The 19879-nt window shown below is 40.0% G+C and overlaps 2 protein-coding genes across 2 annotated transcripts; one reads left to right on the top strand and one right to left on the bottom strand.

Annotated features, from left to right (window-relative positions):
* Nucleotides 1-80: 80 nt before the first annotated feature.
* Nucleotides 81-6172, bottom strand: LOC310935377 (digestive cysteine proteinase 1). Its single transcript, XM_083899264.1, has 11 exons — nt 6017-6172; nt 5206-5265; nt 5027-5119; nt 4255-4427; nt 3853-4102; nt 3555-3750; nt 3235-3428; nt 3056-3147; nt 2296-2457; nt 1199-1388; nt 81-1107 (listed from the first exon to the last, which is right to left on the bottom strand). Exons 1-11 carry the CDS (start codon nt 6063-6065, stop codon nt 920-922), a joined length of 1647 nt encoding a protein of 548 aa, XP_083755390.1. The 5' UTR covers nt 6066-6172; the 3' UTR covers nt 81-919.
* A 509-nt stretch (nt 6173-6681) lies between these two features.
* Nucleotides 6682-8511, top strand: polr1h (RNA polymerase I subunit H). The gene is made up of 5 exons (XM_083900235.1): nt 6682-6814; nt 7100-7222; nt 7843-7946; nt 8043-8152; nt 8379-8511. The coding sequence occupies exons 2-5, from the start codon at nt 7105-7107 to the stop codon at nt 8401-8403; spliced, it is 357 nt and encodes a 118-aa protein (XP_083756361.1). The 5' UTR covers nt 6682-6814; nt 7100-7104; the 3' UTR covers nt 8404-8511.
* Nucleotides 8512-19879: the final 11368 nt, after the last annotated feature.

The raw sequence follows: 19879 nt of genomic DNA, 5'->3' as shown, positions 1-19879 counted from the left end.
TTTTTGATCGAGTCGTTCTTTTGTATTTTGAGTAAGAGAAATGTGACTTTTTTTTTTTTATAACATTTATTTTTGCCCTGTGCATTTGCAACAACACATCTTTGTACAACTCAAACAAAAAGGCACTGCACCTGTGCAAAAGAAGCTGTCAAACCAAAAGCGATACGGCAAAGACGGCTCTTTATCAAGCAGCTTCATCTGATGCAATGACTCGACGAACAGGAGGCAGGTTTTCTTTGACAACACTGATCAAGACTGTCACAATAGGCTTTTAGCACAATGTAAATGAAGGGATCTTAAGAGCGGAAAACAACAATTCTCACTCCGGTTACAGCCTCACAAGTACAAAGTGCAGTCGGACAGAAGGCTTTCACCAATCACTGAGCAGTTTAAAGAGTCAACATTGGTTAAATGGATCACCGGTCACATAAAACGAGTAGGGCTAGGTGTCAAACTTAGATACTTTACTTTTGCACTTCAGACTGGGCACTAAAGAGGTCAAGTTTCAGAACCTAAGGAGTTAATCTCATCAGTGTCATTGAGAGTTTGACTTGGATCATATTGTTGACTCTCCGCCTCACAGTGTAAAGTGCCTCGTACGTTGTGATTTGGTGGTAGACAAATATAAAGTTTGATCTGATCAAACAACTCAAACTGAGTGTGTGTGCTAGTTTTTAAACGATAATACAAGGAGTCGGGGGTAAAAATGACAGAGGAGAATGAAACTGGTGTTGAAAATCGTATCAGTCAGGAATCTGTATCAAAGTCCAGATCAGTCCGTATCCAAGAAATGTAATCAATAAGAATTTTAATCATGTATTAAAACTCAAAATGCCCTAAAACATGAGTGAAGAGATGAGCTCAGGACAGAGTGGTGATCCCCCAAACACCTGCTGTGAATGACTTCCATCCGCACCGTCTACACCAGAGTCACGTATGTGGCGTCGGTGGCCACGCCGCAGTTGTTGTCCTTCATAGACATGAGGATGTAGCCGTCGTTGCCCCAGTACGTGGACCACGAATTCTTCACCAACCAGTACGGCTCCCCGTCCAGGCTCCCGTAGCCCACCGCGAGCACGGCGTGGTCCAAATCGTCGGTGGTGTTACCTGGAAAACGAGGAGGCGGAGTTTCAGAGAGAGAATAAAAGTGGTTTCTGTGATAAAAAAAGAGAAGAAGTAAAGTAAGAGGTGAACATACCACAGGCGGGTTCGTAGTAAACGCCGTGGCTGTAGAAAACAAACGACCGGTGCGACGCGTCGATGCTGACCGCCACGGGGCCGTTCTTGTAGAGCGCCACCTTGAGGGCCTCTGCGTCTCCCGACGTGACGTTGGTGTAGCTGCGGATGTGCGCGGTGAGCTGAGACGAGTTCAAGTGGCAAAATCCATTCTGTTCAGACAGAGGAAGATGTTTAAAACCTGTGGAGATTTCAAGCAGGGAAACTTGGCTACAGTTACGGACAAAAACACGTCTTCATTTTCACAGAAAGAGCCAAAACATTCAAGGTCTCAGGCTCAGCAAGGAATGGAAATCATGTGGTTAATGCGACGTCTACAACAGGAGCATAAAAGGTTAATCGGAGGCTCATTGCAATCGTGAGAAAATGTCTTAAAGGACTTCAGTGTCTCGTTTTCCCTCAGAAATAATAGAACATGTCATTTCGTCTTAAATGCATTACCGTCGTTGTTCCCTAAAGGCAGAACAAAACTAATACGTCAAAAAGAAACCACTTTTCTGCCCGATTACCATAGACCAAATAAACTCAATTATTTAAACACAGACATTACATCCACACATTATCTGCCAAGAAGCTATTAAGGTGCAGACAGACACATTTTTAGGAATTTATCTCAAGTTAAAGTCACTTTTGCTGATTTCTTTTGTTGTTTTTCTGTCTTGGTTTGGTTTTCAGTAACAGAAACGAATATTTGTATGCTGAAAACTGTCTCTGCCAAGCAATAATAATCAGAGCTGACTAAGGGAGTGTTTGTGTGTATTGCAATGGCAAATTCCACTCTTTTGTCTCAGAGCTACAGCGGCCCAACATTCCTTTCCTGACACAAGATACCAGGTCCATTTGTGTATTCAAATGAGGACGTCTAGACTCAATTTGCCCCCAGATACAACAACCTGCAGGACAAATCAGCGGGTGTCAACCCCAAATACCTGCAGTAGATAAAAGGGTGTGTAAGCACGGCCTGGATGGACAGACCCCCGCCACAGACAAGGGGTGGGTACAAGAAATGAAACTACAAGTTTGACAGAAACTGCTGCAGCATCTCGGTTCTCGACTCACCATTCCCATATAGGCGCCGTACGTCTCCGTCGTGGCGATGCCGCCGTGTTTCATGATCCACTCGTACGCCCTCCACTCCTCGCCGCCGTCGCAGCCGTTGTTGCCGAAGCCCCAGGAACAGTCGACGAGCATCTGCTGAGACAGAACCTGCAAGGAGCCCGACTGAAAGATCCAGAGCAAACAAAGATTGGGATTATAAACCCGTTACTGCACTGCAGGAATCTCAGCAGCTGTGTTATTTCAGGACGCCTCCACAAGCTCACAACTTTAACTGAACTGGTTAAAGTTAAAAGATTCTACTATTAATTGAAAAAAATGTTTTACTTTTTTTCTTTAACTATTTTGTTAAGTCAGTTTCAGTGTTTTTCTTAGGAAACAAACCATCCGTAATTTAAATTTCATTAAAGTGAAGATCTTTGAATCTTGGATAAACAAGACGATTAAGGACAGTGTTATTTTGAGGTTTGGAAAACACAGATTTTAACATTTAAAAACATTATTTGACATTTTATTGCCCCCCAAATGATAAACAAGAAAAAATAAAAACCGATCAGGAAATTAAAAATAATTGTTATTTGCAGCCTCAGGCCCAACCGTAATCAACACACTATCCTAGCTGCTAAAAATAATAATAATGATAAAAAAATGCCTGTAACTAAAATACAAAAAAAATTCAGAACATCTGTGCATCGAAGAGGATTAGGAAGCAGCCACAACATTGGACGTGGGCCCAGTGTCTGTGTGGTGAAAGCTACTTCACCTTCAGGAAGAGAGCGCCCTCTACTGTTCCAGTGGTGGCAAAGCTCCAGCAGGAGCCACAAATGGCTTGATCCTTCACTGGGGTCACAGCACCTGAAGGGGAAAGAGGTGACGTAACTATGGAGGGATTATGTGCCGTCAGACAGATGAATCTTTAGAAAACATTTCAGATGTGTGTACCGTAAAGCCTCCAGTCCACTGAATCGGGCACTTCCACCCCTTCATAAACCTTGGTTGGGAAAGGGAGACCTCTGTTTGGAGTCTTTGTTCTTTTCCTCCCTCTCATGGTGGCCAGCTCCGACATGGTGCGATCCGAGAGAGAGTTCAGAGCCAGAGCGAAAGGCAGCCCTGCTCTATTCTTGGAGTGGACGTACCTACGAGGAAACGCTCATTAGATCATGTAAAAAATCCTTTAAATCCTTTGGCTCATATTTTCATGTCAAATTCTCGCCCGTGCATTGGAATATACCATTATAACATTACAGGGTCGTCTGTGTCACCTGAGGTTATGAACAAACGCGTGCTCCCTCTTCTCGTGCTCCCGTTCGTCGCTGTACTCTCGCTGAAACTTGTCCTTGAAATGGCTGAACATGCGCTGAGATTGGCCCGACGCCGTGGTGTGGATGAGATCTTTCATCGGGTTGGCCAACATGTGGTGCTCCACGCCAGGACCAGGAAACCCCCCGCACGTCATCTCTGTGAGGAATAATAATAATAATAATAATTTAGAAAAATGATTTATGCTTTATTAAAGCTCTTTATATCCCGTGTTTCAACTACAGCAGGAAAGCCACCAACCATCAGGCAGGGAGAAGACTTTGGGGTCCACGAGAGTGCTGAACTCCTTGTAGTCCACCAAGTATTTGTCATAGTGGGAGCCCAGCAGCGTGTTGTATCCCATCATCTCATAATGGAGGGGTGTGGCGGGCGAATTTTTACCCTCCGTGTGGGTCACCCACAGAGTGTACGTGTTCTTCTTTTTGCCCACCGTGGTCACGTTCTGCCACACTTCACACAGGGAACCTGCGTAGTACTCCATCCTCAGGAACTACACGGAGAAAACACATCTTTATTGATAGTGATATAAAGAATTTCAAATTTTTACTTCAGTGTGGAGGTGACTGGTGTATGACACACAAACGCCATTTGAAAGAGGTTAACTATACAGTACACTGGGTGTGTTTATGTGTACACACACACCTGGAAGCCCTGGATATCAGGCAGCGAAGCCTGAGGTGTGACCGTCTCGTTCTGTGTTCCATTGCTCTGAAAGCACTTCATCGCGTTCAGTTCCACCTCCGTGGTCTCGGGTGAGATCTTGTAGGCGACGCCCCACTGCGTCTCCGACCCCAACTGATATGTCGACACCTGGCCTGGGGGACGACGGAAATAAAGATGTTAAATGACACTTTTGCCTCCTTAAAACGTCTTTTTTCATCATCACAAGTCATATACAGGTGAGAAAAGGACTGGTCAAGAGAACAGGTTGTCAAAATAAGTAAAATCAAGCAGTTTTACTGATATTAGAGTAGTTTACTTTCCTTTTTTAATTAATCTCTTTGCCACAGGGATAATTTAATGCAGTATGCGCCGATTTATTATGCTTTTGAGGCGTCACAATGCACAGTTTAGAGTGTTAAAGACAGCAAATAGTTTGCCTTCATGTAAACTCTGATTGACGGACGTTGGAAAAGACATTTACAAAAGTTTCTAATCTATATAAAAAAAAGACAATGCTGCAAAACTCGGGTTCAGAGTCACATGAATGTTTATTATGAGTCACAAGTTCCAAGAAAGTGCGTGGTCAGTCATTTTCACTTCACGCTTATGAAGCCAGCGAGTGATTATGAGCCACTCTTGTCCGACACAAGAGGATCTCAGTTTCACATCACTAATCCAACCACGCAGGAAGAATACGGAGTCAGGTTTCAGATAAACAGGCAGGATTTAAAGTGTGTACAGTCTCACTTACCATGGTAGTAGTCTATTCTGCTGGACTTTGCTGTCAAATCAAACCAGGCCTCAAACGGCTCCTTGATCTCAGCATAGGGCAGAGAAATTACTCCTGCAACGGGAACATTTGGTTATGAGGTTAAATTCTGAGAAAGAGAGAGACGTCAACGCGTAATCCTCTGGTGTAACGTTGTTTACCTTTAACATGATAGCTGTTTCCAAAATCTGGAGGGGAAGGGACAGCTTTTCCCTCTGCAGCTAAAAGAGAAGAGATAAAAATGTGTATGTTACATAAACACAACAAACAATTCCATCTCTGTTACCTTTCTTTATGGCATCCTCATTTTTGAAAATGATTCCATTTACTGCTCATTTTAGAGCCAATAAACCCACATATAGCCACATCTGAGAAGCTGAAATGTGTATTGGTGAAGTTGCACGTTTTTTATTTGTTCATTATGGGCTATTGTACAAACATGGGAGGTCCAAAATGGCCACCTGAGCTGACGCAGCTGCTGATATGAATATAAAAAAGGCTCATCCTGGAGTTAATGAAATTAATGAATTTAATGAAATTGGGTCTCTGTACACTTAACACACTGGACCATCAATAGTTGTTTATTTAGTCAAACCAAACAGATTTTGCAGCCCCACTGCACAATAATAATGACGTCTTTTGCATGTTACTTGGTAACTTAGCTGTTGTATAACGGTCTACTTATTCATTTAACAGAGGCTAGAAGGCCTTCTGATAGTGTTTTAATTCTGTTTTTAAAACAAATAAGTGTAGTTTGGTACATGGTGTACAAGACGAATTAAAGAGTACACTCTACAGTAGTGTTCAGTGCCATTAGTATTTTAAAAAGAGATTAAATAGTTACCCTTAAGAGCAAGCCTATTCTAAATGTTCACATTTCTAACATAGGTTTGGTTTACTCGGCATTTCTGCATAGCGCCTAGCTTGTTATTGTAGCATGAAGCTAGCTAGAAACACGTAAGTGCCTCTTACCTACGACAGCCAAGAAAACAACAACAACTGCAATGAGCCAGCACCGCATTGTTGCTTCTTCGAGTTCAGGAAATATACAGGAGGACAATAATAAGCGAGTGTTCAGACTGAACTTTAACAACAACAACACATGACTCAGGAGGAGCACACACGCAGCAAAACACACCGATTAAATCTATTAAATTACTGCCGTCCTCTCTTAACCAATCACAGTGGGGCGTGGAGGAGCATCGGCCAATCAGATTCGAGAGGCGGGTCTTATTCATAAGAGACCATGTGATTTGTGTCATATGGTTAAGGGTTTTACGGAAATGGCTGATATATGTAAGAAAAGTTCAATAAAAAATATATATATACATATTCACACACACTTTTATATATATATATATATATATATACATAACTATATATATATATATATATATATATATATATACACACACACATATATGCACACACATACCTGTCTGTCCTCAATATTATTAGTTTAAAAAAGCTAGTGGATAGCTGACAGTGAACAAAAACTATTTAAATGCGACATTCAAAATAAGTGATTGAGTATAATATTGTGTGTAATACAGTGAAAGTGTAGTTACTGTGTCTGATCCACTCAGGAGCACCACTAGGTGGCGGTAATGCACCAAACACTGGACGCAACCTCAACTACTGCTTTAGAAGAAGACAGGACAGTGAGCAGTGTGTACAACAACCATGCGGATAATAACACAACTGTAGAGGCGACTCTTGACGGAAAGTGTCTATTATTTCTTATTTAAGACACTGTTATTATTTAAACAGGTAAATACGTTAACTCTAATCGCGCGAATAATCTCTGCCAATGTCGCTAAACTGAGAATATGCGCTGCTAACAGCGGTGGTTTTAATCCACGTGCTAATGCTGTGTGTTAGCATGTTATTGGTACGAGATAATCCGTCAGTTTTAGTTAAAAAACAAGCACTTTCATGTCAATATTTTTACTTTTTATGTTTTAGTTGAAAACTAAACATGTGAAGGTAACGTGGCTGTAGATCATCAGCGTTTAACTCACTTTGCGTCTTTGTTTTGTGTCTCTTTTCTCACAGACGAGATGTCGTGTTTTGATGGTAATCCTAACTTCTGTCCAGAGTGTGGGAGTGTCCTTCCTCTGCCGGGAATAAAGGACACTGTCCTCTGTGCCCGCTGCTCCTTCTGCATCCCTGTAACAGGTGACACACGGTGGTTGTTGTGTTTTTGCTGAACTACCATAGAGAGATTTCTAACCCGTTTGGATCAGTGTTTCTCAATCCTGGTCCTGGTGACCCACTGCCCTCCATGTTGTAGATGTTGCCCTGCTCCAACACACTTTATTTTGACAGAATGATACCGATAACGGCTCATCATCCAGTGGAAATTGGGATCTAGATGAACAAAACAAACACTGCATTGTTTACTTTAGGTGCATTATGTAATAAATATAAATCAACTGGTCTTAAAATGCTCCTAATATGTCACAGAGACTCAGGAATAATGTTCATATAACAAACTGAACTCACCAACAACAACAGTACAGACAAAATATTTGCATTAAAAGAAATATTTTGCAGACTGCAAATCATGTTTTGGCATGTGGCGCCACCTACCGCCGTCTACCAATCATTACAGTCAGTAGAGTCTCAGCTGCTGAGCAAGCAAGGGTTGCCAGTTACGTCTGAAAACGAAACTCAAAAGACCTTGGTATTTTGAATTTGAATGTAGTAACCGTTTTTGGCCACATTCTTACATATGGCACCTTTAAATTAGAGAAATTGTCTTTTTAACAGATGACCTCTTTACTTGTTTCACTCAGAGTTTGCCGGTCAGGAGATTCACTCGACGGTCGTCTTCAACCCCGCGGAGCAGTCGGCAGTGACTCTGGAGGACGTGGACGGCGCTGAACTGAAGGGACCTGTGGTAAGAACAGAGACCACTGTTTACATTAGACAACAACAACAACAACATCAGCAGCTGTATGACATGTATATTAATAATGGCATCGTCTCGGTCTAGATTGACAGACGCTGCTCTCGTTGCAATAAAGAGGGGATGGTTTACCACACCAGGCAGATGAGATCTGCAGACGAGGGACAGACGGTCTTCTTCACGTGTGTCCACTGCAGGTAACCTCCACGTTTTGTATGTTTACGTATACACCGGGAGCTGCAGTGACTGTTTTCAGAGCAGTAATGCTATAGATTCTTGATGGTAGTGGCTGGAAAATGAGCATAAAGTAGCATCTCCACAAATCCAGGCCATGAAGTTTAGTTTGTTATTGTAAATAACAAACATTCACATTGAGTGTGTAGGACTGTCCTTGTTTATTTTTGTACTTTTTTGGTATTTCAGGTATCAAGAGAAAGAGGACTCCTGAGGAAAGAGGAAAAAAAAACAACTGCTGCATATTTTCTCCATGTTTGGTTGTGTCGGTTTCAGATGTGTCTTTTATTTTTCTGTAAATAAATATTTACACTGCAGAGCATGGCGTTTGTCTTTCCTGAGTTATTATCGTTCATCCTAAATAGTTTCCGCTTGCTAGTTTTCAGTAGATTAGATATCGACAACTGAATCAAATACGTGTGAAATGATGAAACACGAGTGGAAAAAGTGACTTCGTCCTTCAAAGAAAGAAAAGAATGCTGGACGTGTGAAATATTAATTTTAACCACAGAGAGGGAGAGAATGCGGATATGTGTAACAATAATCCAGACGGGCTGTTACATAAGCAGGTGGAACCTTTCTCAGAGTGTCGTCAGCGTCATGGAAACAAACGCGGTGTGTTCACATGTTAGTGACCTACTTATCAACAACTTTCATTTAAAACCTTTTAAACTATTCATACCACGGTGGACACAGACAAAACAACACGGGCAGCCTGTTTCCTGGTGACCCTGTAGCTTAGTGCCACCCAGTGGATGAACTTTGTACAACAACCAAATCAAATATTTGACATGCAAATGCTTTAAAAAAGCTTGTATATTATTATGAGTTTAGTATAATTTGTATAATTAGAATAAGATTCATGGATGAGGAAATGTGTTAGCTGTTTAGAAAACAAGAACATTTAAACCCTAATTTAAACCCAATTCTAACCCTAAAACCAGGTCTTAAGCACCCAAAAAGACCTTTCAACAAGGGATTGTTTTGGTCCTCACAAAGTGACAAATACAAACACAAACACTGGTTTCCGTCACTTCAGAGGACTTACCTTAACCATGACCATCAAAACTAAGTGCCTTACTGTAACCTGTAACCTTTACCCTAACCCCAACCCTGAAACCATGTCTTAAGCTTGTTTTGGTCCTCACAAAGTGACAAACACAAACACTGGTTTCCATCACTTACCTTAACCATAACCATCACAACTAAGTTCCTTACTGTAACCTTAATCTAAACCCCATTCTAACCCCAACCCTAAAACCAGGTTTTAAGCTTGTTTTGGTCCTCACAAAGTGACAAATACAAACACAAACACTTGTTTCCACCACTTCAGAGGACTTACCTTAACCATAACTATCAAAACTAAGTGCCTTACTGTAACCTTTACTCTAACCCTAATTTAAACCCAGTTTTAAGCTTAAACCTAAAACCATGTCTTAAACTTATTTTGGTCCTCACAAAGTGACAAATTAAAACACAAACACTGGTTTCCATCACTTACCTTAACCATTACCATCACAACTATGTTCCTTACTGTAACCTTTACCCTAACCCTAATCTAAACCCAATTCTAACCCCAACCCTAAAACTAGGTCTTAAGCTTGTTTTGGTCCTCACATGGTGACAAATAAAAACACAAACACTGGTTTCCGTCACTTCAGCGGACTTACCTTGACTGTAACCTTTACTCTAACCCTAATCTAAACCCAATTCTAACCCAACCCTAAAACTAGGCCATAAACTTTTTTTGGTCCTTAAATAGTGACAAATACAAACACAAACATTGGTTTCCGTCACTTCAGAGGACTTATCTAAACCATAACCATCACAACTAAGTTCCTTACTGTAACCTTTACCCTAACCCTAATCTTAACACTAACACCAGGTCTTAAGCTTGTTTCGTTCCTCACAAAGTGACAAATACAAACACACACACACTGGTTTCCATGTCTTCAGAGGACTTACCTGAACCTTAACCATAATTAATAATTACTACTGTCCTAACCCTAGTCCTGGTCGTAACCTCAATCTAACCCTAACATCTAGGGAATGCATTATTGTGTCTGTGTGTGTGTCCTCAATGTGAATGGAGCGCAAACGTGTGTGTGTGTTAGTTGTGTGTTAGTTGTGTGTTAGTTGTGTATACCATAGACGTACAAGAGCACATCAAGTGCTCGCCTGACAAGTTGAGACAGCGCGTGAAGGTGTGGCAGCTCTGTGTGTGTGTGTGTGTGTGTGTGTGTGTGTGTCATGAAGAGGAGGAAGTCTGAGAGAAGAGAGAAAAGAGAGAGAGAAGAGAGAGAGGGCAAGAAAGTTAGTGGAACATTTCCTCATGTCTGTCCCTCTCCGTGTTTATTTCACTCTCTAACAACACGTCCATGTGCTGTCGTGGGAAAAGAGAGACGGAGTGAGGAGGACGTGACGGAGGGTAAAGAACACGGAGGGCGAAGAACACGGAGGGTAAAGAACACGGAGGGTAAAGAACAGATAAAGAACACTGAAGGTGAAGAACACTGAAGGTGAAGAACACTGAAGGTGAAGAACATAGCCTGGAGTCAACAGCAGCAGCAGGAGCGGTGAAAAGCTCCTCAGCGTCGCACAGGTTAGAATCCGCATTTCTCTCAAATACACGACTCACTTCACTCCACTTAAGCTAATTTAGCGTAGCTTACGTGTTAAATGGTGATTATGGATAAATGGACGCGTTAATCACTGTTGTGTTGTTGCGATGAATATTGTTGACGTTTTAAACCACAGTAGAAACACAAGTGTGACAGTTAACACACAGTCACACACAGCTGTGGTGTTTCCCACTGCACACACACACACAGAGGCGATTCTAGAGTCTGCAGGGGCCCTAAGCAAAAAAAATCACCAGGGGGCCCTTCCAACCAAATGTATAAGTTCAAAATATATATATATATTTTTTTCGAAATGAATTAAATAACATGGAAAAAACCTTGTAATTAAAAGTATGTGAAAATATAAATGAAAAGATCAATAAAATACTGTAAGTAGCTTTTAAAAAACGATATAAACTTAGTAAAAAAAAATACATTACACTGTAAAGAACCCACATCATAAAAAAATATAAATATAAACACCAATAAAATACTGTAAATAGATTTTGAAAAACTATATAAACTTAGTAAAAAAATACATTACACTGTAAAGAACCCACATTATAAAACAATATAAATATATAGAACAATAAAGTACTGTAAATAGCTTTTAAAAACTATATAAACTTAGTAAAAAATATATATTACACTGTAAAGAACCCACATAATAAAACAATATAAATATATAGAACAATAAAATACTGTAAATAATGTATATAAACAGAGTAAAAAAAGATATGCATTACACTGTAAATAATCCTCTTCATTTTCCAACTTGCAGAACGATAACTTCACACAGGGTAAAGTGAGGTGGGGCCCCTTTAGGGGGGTTTCCTACTGAGATGTCATTGCAAATCGCCCATTGTTGTTTAAGGGGGACGTGGATGCGGCTGCTCACTGCACATTTCAGTAAAAACAGCCCTCAGGCTCCGAGTGTCAGGGGCCCCCTATCAGCTCTGGGGGCCCAAGCAGTTGCCTGCCTTGCCTGTTCACAAGCTGCGCCTCTGTGCACACATGAACACAGGCTGCCTCCAAACCCCGGTTATGTGTCATTAAAATCACATGAAACTGTCAGCAAACCTATATATATTTATACAAGGAGGGGACACTATTGCGACATTCAGGGGCCAATTATGACAATGTTTGCTGTCTCATTATTTTGCAGTGTGTCATAGTGACAGTGCTGAGCTACCTGGTCAATAATAACATCAGAAAAAATCATGGTTTATTTGTATATGTTGACCATCATTACTACTTTAGCCTAACTTTAAAACACGTCTTCGACTTAAAATGTTAGTAATGTACGTTATAGGGACTTTATTGTGTCGCCATAAAGGGAAGACGTGTTTTAAAGTTAGTCTGAGGTCCGGGTTAAGGTTAAGGTTAAGGGTCGGCAACATTCAGGGGCCACTTCCTGTGAAGAGGACAGTTATGACAATGTTTATTTTCTTGTTATTTTGCAGTCTGTGTGTGTGTGTGTGTATATATATATATATATACACACACACATACATACAGAGTCAAATAGTCTTTTAACCATCCTTAACTTAAATGTGATGGAGTAAAAAATATACAATAAACCAAAACTAAGTCTTCTAAGCTAAGGATTATTAAAACATTAGACTCTTTATTTGACATGTTTCCCCTATTTCCTTCACTTACACAGTTTTATTGTCACTTCCACGTCTAGATTCACTTTATAATTAACAAAATAAAAGAGGTGAGTGCCTGTTATAAGATGAGTGAGAGTGAGGTTTACGTTTCACATTCTTAACCTTTTCTAAATGTAATTTAAAACCTCAGTGGTTTTCTGTGGCAGCTCAGAGGAGGCTGATCATCAGTATAACAGTAATCTGGATCCACGCGTCATTGCTCCTTTTTTGTTCTTTCTTTTTAAATGTAAATTCATAGAATCTGCATTTGCTTTTGAATAGTCTAAATCTGCAGTGTCTGTGGTCGCTGCTGGTGTTTAGAAATGAATTTGAATACAACAAACTATCTTAGACTGACACTGATTTATACGCAGCCGTGTCGACGTATTTGCATCATCTTTTATTCCCTATTTATCCCTCACATGAAAGTTTCCAAACGCCTGAATTAATTCACAAAGAATGGCTCCTTCATTTGCATAGCAGCTGTTTTTTAAAGGTCATAGCAGGATTTGAATCACAGGTGTATTCACGTAGGTGATGGCTGAGTTCCATTTAGCTTCTTCAGTGTCAGGGTGCACGTTCCCTCACTGTCAAGACTCTCTTTTCCCATGTTTTTATTTTAGCAGCCATTTTCACCGTAAGCAGGTGAAAATAACAGGTGTGAATAATCACATTAATGAGGGCTGGGTTCCATTTAGCTTCCTCAGTTTCGGGGGTGCATGCTCGTTCATTGTCAGACTTTCTTCCCAGTTGTTTTAGCTCCCTTGCTCCGCAAACTAACAGGTTTAAATAATCAAAATAACGAGGGCTGGGTTCCATTTAGCTTCCTCAGTTTCGGGGGTGCATGCTCGTTCATTGTCAGACTTTCTTCCCAGTTGTTTTAGCTCCTTTGCTCCGTAAACTAACAGGGTTAAATAATCAAATTAACAATGGCTGGGTTCCATTTAGCTTCTGGGTGCATGCTCGTTCATTTTCAGACTTTCTTCCCAGTAGTTTTAAGCCCTTTGCTCCGCAAACTAACAGGTTTAAATAATCAAAATATCGAGGTCTGGGTTCCATTTAGCTTCCTCAGTTTCGGGGTGCATGCTCGTTCATTGTCAGACTTCCTTCCCAGTAGTTTTAAGCCCTTTGCTCCGCAAACAAACCGGTTTAAATAATCAAATTAACGGCGGCTGGGTTCCATTTAGCTTCAACAGTTTCAGGCTGCAATGTAACACACAGTAATGCTGGTGTTTCTGGTTCGGTGTGGAGCGTTAAAGCCCTGGGTCAGGCTTGGGCTTTGACTGAGAACAGTACTTTTACTTGGTAGGTAGGGTCATTTTTCCTTCCTGCTCAGTCGAGATTAACTGAATTAAAAAATGGTACGCTCATTCAACCCTCACTCGTGCATTTCCCCTTCTTCGCAGCACTGTTTCCCCCCGTCCTGCGTCGCCATGCGTCGATTCAGCTCCGAGGGAAACCTCCTGGACCTGGACTTCTTCCCGTGGAGGAAGGGGGCCCTGAAGAACTCGGACAACGACAAGAACCGCCACTCCGGCGCCTACATGCTCACGCACGCGGAGAAGGACACGGGGTCAGCGGGTCTGACTCCCGCCGCCGTGCCGCAGGAGCCCAGCGCTGGGAAGAGAGAGCTGACCAAGGAGCACAGCGTCAGCGCGGAGAACGTGACGGAGATGGGGAAGCAGGACAAGAACCTGCTGGGGGTGTGCGACCTCAGCGAGAGCTGCAGGGCCTACAGTGACAGTCAGCTGGCTCCTCCCACCCAGGGCGGCGGCGTAGGCGGCGTTGGCGGCGACAGCGTGGACGGAGGGGGCGCGTCTCCCTCGTCTCTACCCTTCTGCTATCCTCACCAGCAAGAGCAAGAGCAAGAGCATCAGCATAAAGCCAAACTGTCCATGGCTAAACTGCACCTCAGAATGCTGTTTGGGCAGGTGGGACACATTATTATTATTATTATTATTATTATTATTATTATAATACGTTAGACCTTCTGTAAAGTTATAGAATCAGGATCTTAAGTTTATTTGCATGGAATTAAGACACTAAGACACATCTCTGACAAGATCAACAGGTCCTGGTTCTGCTCATTTATTTCAAAATGCAATATTTTACTCCCAATTGACGATATTTTTAACATCTTTTTAAAGTCTTTTGGTCAGTTTTAGTCGTATTTAGAGCAGAATACGCAATACGAGCACGGAAAGTACTGCAAGGTTATAATAGTTTGGGGTTTTTATTTCCTTTTTGACTTTTTGTTTTTAAAATGAGTGAGTTTTTATTTGTTTTTAGTGTGGGTTTGCTAGTTTTTATTTTTTGTAAATGCTTAGTTTTAGCGTTAGTTTGAGGTTTGTTTGTTTGTTTTGCCGGGTGCAAAATTTAAAAATGAGATCATAAGTATTTTATGCTCATATACAAGCTACACTTCATATGAATCCTAAACACACAATTAGTTATCATTTACTATAATGACCTTGATGTACCGTCAAACAGGTGTAGCTGCATGTGGAAATAATAATAATAGTAATAGTAATTATAATAAATAAGATAGGACACTGACCTGAATGTACTGCTGTACATCTGAGCAGCCGCTCACAAATCATCTCACTGGGTTTGAAAGTTGCTCCTTCCATATTCTGTTCCTAAACAAAACATCATCATAATTGGATCAGTAGTTTTTTTTTGAATAATTCTGCTTACAGTCAAACATCAACAAGAACATAACCTCCTTTAAATATTGATTAAAGCGACTGAAACACTTACCTTTAAACAAAAATAAGCCACCAAAATCACAATATCCTACGAGTGCTCGGTGTAGAATCAAATAGCTGAATATTTAATGTCAAAATAAGTGAATTTGGTGTTTCCTCACTTTGGTTTATTGAAAAAATACTGATAAGTAATCTTCAATATGTTTTTTTTTTATAATATCCTGTGTTATCCTTTTTTATTATTTGCCAATCTTGAAAATCCAGCACATAATCCAGACTACCATCATAATGGAATGCGGATGAACACATTTGGTACAAGCAGATTATTTTATTTCTAAATGTCCAAGGTTACTGGACAAGAAAAGGAGAAGGAACCAAAAAGCAAAGACTTGTGTAACGACACCAAAATGCAACACAGATATTGCCAAAGACCTTGAAATCCCAGTTTCAGCCACTTTGAATTTTCTCTGACGTCCGACTTCTAAATGAGAGGAAAGTGAATCAGAGAAGTGTGTGATGTTACACACTGACTACAACTGTATCACACACAGCAAATAACAAAGAAGTTATTTTTAGTTCAAGGCCAAGGAGAACAACAGAACAACGAGAGAACGCTCAGAGTGTCACAATCTCACAAGGTTACAATTTTTTTAAAGAAGAGAAAATCCTGAATCCAGGTCCTGAAAACCAACAAAATCTACATCAAAGTATATTCCGTGGACATTAAAGACACTGAGTTAAAGACCACTCTGTAAACTGTCTGCTCTGGTGCTGAGAAATGTGACTATAAAGAGAGTTATAGTGTGTATAAACTACAGGTTAGAGAGCCTTTCATTAAGTGAAGAGTTAAGTACGGCAATCAGACGAGTGAAAGGAGCTTTGAAAACCATTTGAACGGCGACTATAATTGAGGTAAACACGTCTATTATGAAGCTGCAGCTTTTGTTCAGGCAAGAGTTGATTTATGAGGACTTGAAAATCAGGTATGAATGATACGGAAGAGGATCAGGGCCACACAGGAAAATTATATTTGAGTTCTGAGTTTAATACAGTTTAAAGTAAAAATTCTGGGTTTTAAATTCAGAATTCTGAGTTTTAAATTCAGAATTCTGAGTTTAAAATCTGAGAATAAAGGGAGAATTCTGAGAATAAAGTCAAAATTCTGAGTTTAAAGTGAGAATTCTGGGTTTTAAATTCATAATTCTGAGTTTAAAATCTGAGAATAAATTGAGAATTCTGAGAATAAAGTTAGATTTTTGAGTTTTAGTCAGAATTTTGAGTTTTAAAGTCAGAATTCTGAATTTAAAGTCAGAATTTAATTTCAGAATTCTGAGAATAAAGTCAGAGTTCTGAGTTTTAAAGTCAGAACAAAGTCCGAATTCCAAATTTTAAAGTCCGAATTTTGAGTTTAAAGTCAGAATTCTGAGAATAAAGTCAGGATTCTGAGAATAAAGTCAGAATTCCAAGTTTTAAAATCAGAATTCCGAGTGTTGAAGTCAGAATAAAGTCAGAATTCCAAGTTTTAAAGTCAGAATTCTGAGAATAAAGTCAGAATTCTGAGAATGAAGTCAGGATTCTGAGAATAAAGTCAGAATTCCAAGTTTTAAAATCAGAATTCCGAGTGTTGAAGTCAGAATAAAGTCAGAATTCTGAGTTTTAAAGTCAGAATACTGAAGATAACGTCAGAATTCTGAGTTTTATAGTCAGAATTCAGAGTGTTGAAGTCAGAATAAAGTCAGAATTCCGAGTTTTAAAGTCAGAATACTGAAGATAACGTCAGAATTCTGAGTTTTATAGTCAGAATTCTGAGTTTAAAGTCAGAATTCAAATATTTTTTCCTGTGGCCCTGATCCTCTTCCGTAGTACTAGGTTGTTCATTAAAAACAAGAACCTGCAGTGATGTTTCTGTGGTCTGTTGCAGAGTCCTCACTCCTCCAGCAACAACCTGTTCCACGCTGAGCAGAAAGACAGGTGAGATTAATATATACTGGTATATTACTTGACATCTGAACCTCTGGGTTTAATCATGTGCCTCCTCCTCCTCTCCATCTCCCTTTGGTCCACAGTGTGAAAGAGAGGAGGTCTCGGCTGCTCTTCATGCGTCAGTGGAGTCAGGTCGGCAACGGCAGGAAGAGGAGGATCAGCCGCGAGGAGCTGGAGTCGTGGGCTCAGTGTCTGAACAGCCTGCTGGACAGTCCCAGTGAGTATGCATGTGTTTTAGAGAGAGGAGGAGAAACCACTTGATTCACTGGGTGCTGCAGGCATTTTCTTTGAGGAAGTAAAGACCAAGTATGTGCTCACGTGTCGACTGAATGTTACTAAATATAGACGGGTTAATTATCAGGTGAGTGTCTTAGTTTAACCCTATGTGAGCAAGGTGCTGGAATTAGTATAGAAACAGGGTCTCTGCAGGTTTCAACAAGTCAAATTTAAGACTTTTTAAGACTTTTTTAAGACCATAATGAATACAATTTAAGACCCAAGAAAAATTGGCGCCACAATTTGAACTTGCACTTACCCATCTTATGCAAGCAATTCGGCTTAGCTGTGGGCATTCGTTAAGTTTTCTCGCTGCTATGCTAAGCTGTAACACACCGCGGCGTGCGCACAGCATACTAGCTAGCGGCCTACTTTAGTTCCGTGTTGTAGTTATGTTAGTGCGACCTCAAAAATGGAAACATTTCAAAATGAGACTAATAGATTTTTAAGACCTTTTATGAGATTTTAGGAGAATTTAAGACATTTTAAGGCCTTAAATTCAAATTATTGGATTTGAGACTTTTTAAGACCCCGCGGATACCCTGAGAAACTATAGTATTAACAGTTTAAAGGCTGTTTTTAGTTGGTTCAGGAATCAATGTGTTGATCTGTCGGTTTATTTGTGATTAAACTGGCTGATATAATACATATATTTAAAACAATTAAGCATTAATATAATCAAGGTGTTTTCAGGCAGGCTTTGGGCCTCTTATCTCCAGTATGAAGGAAAATCTTAACGCATCTTCATACCAAGACATTTTGGAAAATACTCTGCTTCTAACTTTGTAGCAACAGTTTGAAGAAGACCTATAAATATTATAGTCCATATAAGACTATAATAAAGACATGGTTTGGTGTGGAAGAACCACGACTCCAACAGAGATTATGAGCCAGGTCTTCTCGACTTGAAAGATTCTAGAGGAAAGTCTTCAAAGAAGAAGCGTGGAAGCTGTTATAGCTGCAAAAAAGGGGTTCAAACTCCATATCAAAGTACTGCATATGTGTACTTGAACATGTCTTTACAGTACCTCAGGCATCTGAATGTGTTTGTCCATGTAGTGTATGAGTTTAAACTGGTTCTGACAGTAGATCTAGGAGGAACTGCAGTCCGGGTTACACAAAGAGGTGCTGGTCCTCACTGATACATACATTTAGGACTTACCTGTGTTTGCCCTGGGCAGTGATTGAATGGAAACGTTGCTCATCACTGTCTGACGTCACACGTGACGTCTGAGAAGACACCACTGACGGCAGCTTTTGACGAGCACGGAACCAGGAAGCTACAGGATATCCTGTCCTGCTCATGAACTCAGACGATGAAGCTGAAGAGACATGCAAAGATATTCTAAGAGGCTGTAATAATAATAATAATAAACAATAAACACTAACCGTGTCGTCATCCTCACACCATTGTCTTCCCTCCTCACAGCCGGCGTCTCTGTGTTTGGGGAGTTTCTTCGCTCCGAGTTCAGCGAGGAGAACCTTCAGTTCTATCTGGCGTGTGAACGCTACAGACACTCGTCCAACAACTTCAGTCTGCAGAGGAGAGCCAAGGACATCTGCGTCACCTACATCCAGCCAGGCTCTCCCAGAGAGGTACGGCACACACACACACACGTCCTTTACATTCACTCTCAAATTATGTTTTTAATTCTTCTTTGCGGGATAAATAAATGTCCTTTTTATAGTTTTAAGAAGACCTGATTTGCAGTGTAATCGTCAGCAACTTCTTTGGGCTTTCGGCTCATCTGAAGTAGGTCAGCTTGGTTTTGTGGTTACTCTGAAATAAGCTTTTAACCCACATCGTCCAGCTATACAAACACTACCTGAGCAAAAAAGTACTCCAAAATGTTTAAAAATTGGATTGAATTTGTGAAATTTGGAAATAAGTCGCAGTTCAAATTTTCACTTGACTAAATATGCGATATTAAATGAATCATGACTTTGACTCAACAACGCATAAGAAGACGGGGGAAAAAAAACCCCACATTTTTAAAGCCTGAATATGCGACCTATAAACACACACCCCCAGGATGTCCATATAAGGAGTTGTGTGTTATTCCCACGGCAACGGCACAAAGGGTTAAAGAGTAAAGCACTAGGTAGAAATCACATGCGATTAACAGCTAAAAGTCATTTAGTTTTTTTTTCAACATTTTAATTTGTTTCTCAAAACTTTTAATTTATTTCCCAAATATTAATTTTTTTTCTCAAAATTTTAATTTTTTTTTCTCAAAATTTTAATTTTTTTTTCTCAACATTGTATTTTTTTTCCTCAAAATTAAAAAAACATTTCTGGAAATTTAAAAAAAAAATTACTCAAAATTGTATTTTTTTTACTCAACATTTTATTATTTTTAGACAAAAAAAATTTTTTTTCATTAAATGTTGTATTCTTTTACTCAAAATCTTAATTTTTTTCTAAATTTTAATATCTCAAAGTTTTTTGG

Source organism: Microchirus variegatus, assembly GCF_963457635.1.
Source record: "Microchirus variegatus genome assembly, chromosome: 13".
NCBI classification, from domain to species: Eukaryota; Metazoa; Chordata; class Actinopteri; order Pleuronectiformes; family Soleidae; genus Microchirus; species Microchirus variegatus.
The sequence above is the reverse complement of the archived record's forward strand: the minus strand, read 5'-3'. Positions and strand labels throughout refer to the sequence as shown.

Bases quoted from the DNA above. Each gene is read 5' to 3' on its own strand.
- LOC310935377 (XM_083899264.1), bottom strand. From the start codon at position 6,065: ATGCGGTGCTGGCTCATTGCAGTTGTTGTTGTTTTCTTGGCTGTCGTA. The intron at 5,266-6,016 runs GTAAGAGGCACT...CTTCTCTTTTAG, and splicing joins TGTTTTCTTGGCTGTCGTAG to CTGCAGAGGGAAAAGCTGTC. The intron at 1,108-1,198 runs GTATGTTCACCT...CTCGTTTTCCAG, and splicing joins TTACTACGAACCCGCCTGTG to GTAACACCACCGACGATTTG.
- polr1h (XM_083900235.1), top strand. From the start codon at position 7,105: ATGTCGTGTTTTGATGGTAATCCTAACTTCTGTCCAGAGTGTGGGAGT. The intron at 7,223-7,842 runs GTGACACACGGT...TGTTTCACTCAG, and splicing joins CTTCTGCATCCCTGTAACAG to AGTTTGCCGGTCAGGAGATT. The intron at 7,947-8,042 runs GTAAGAACAGAG...GTCTCGGTCTAG, and splicing joins CTGAACTGAAGGGACCTGTG to ATTGACAGACGCTGCTCTCG.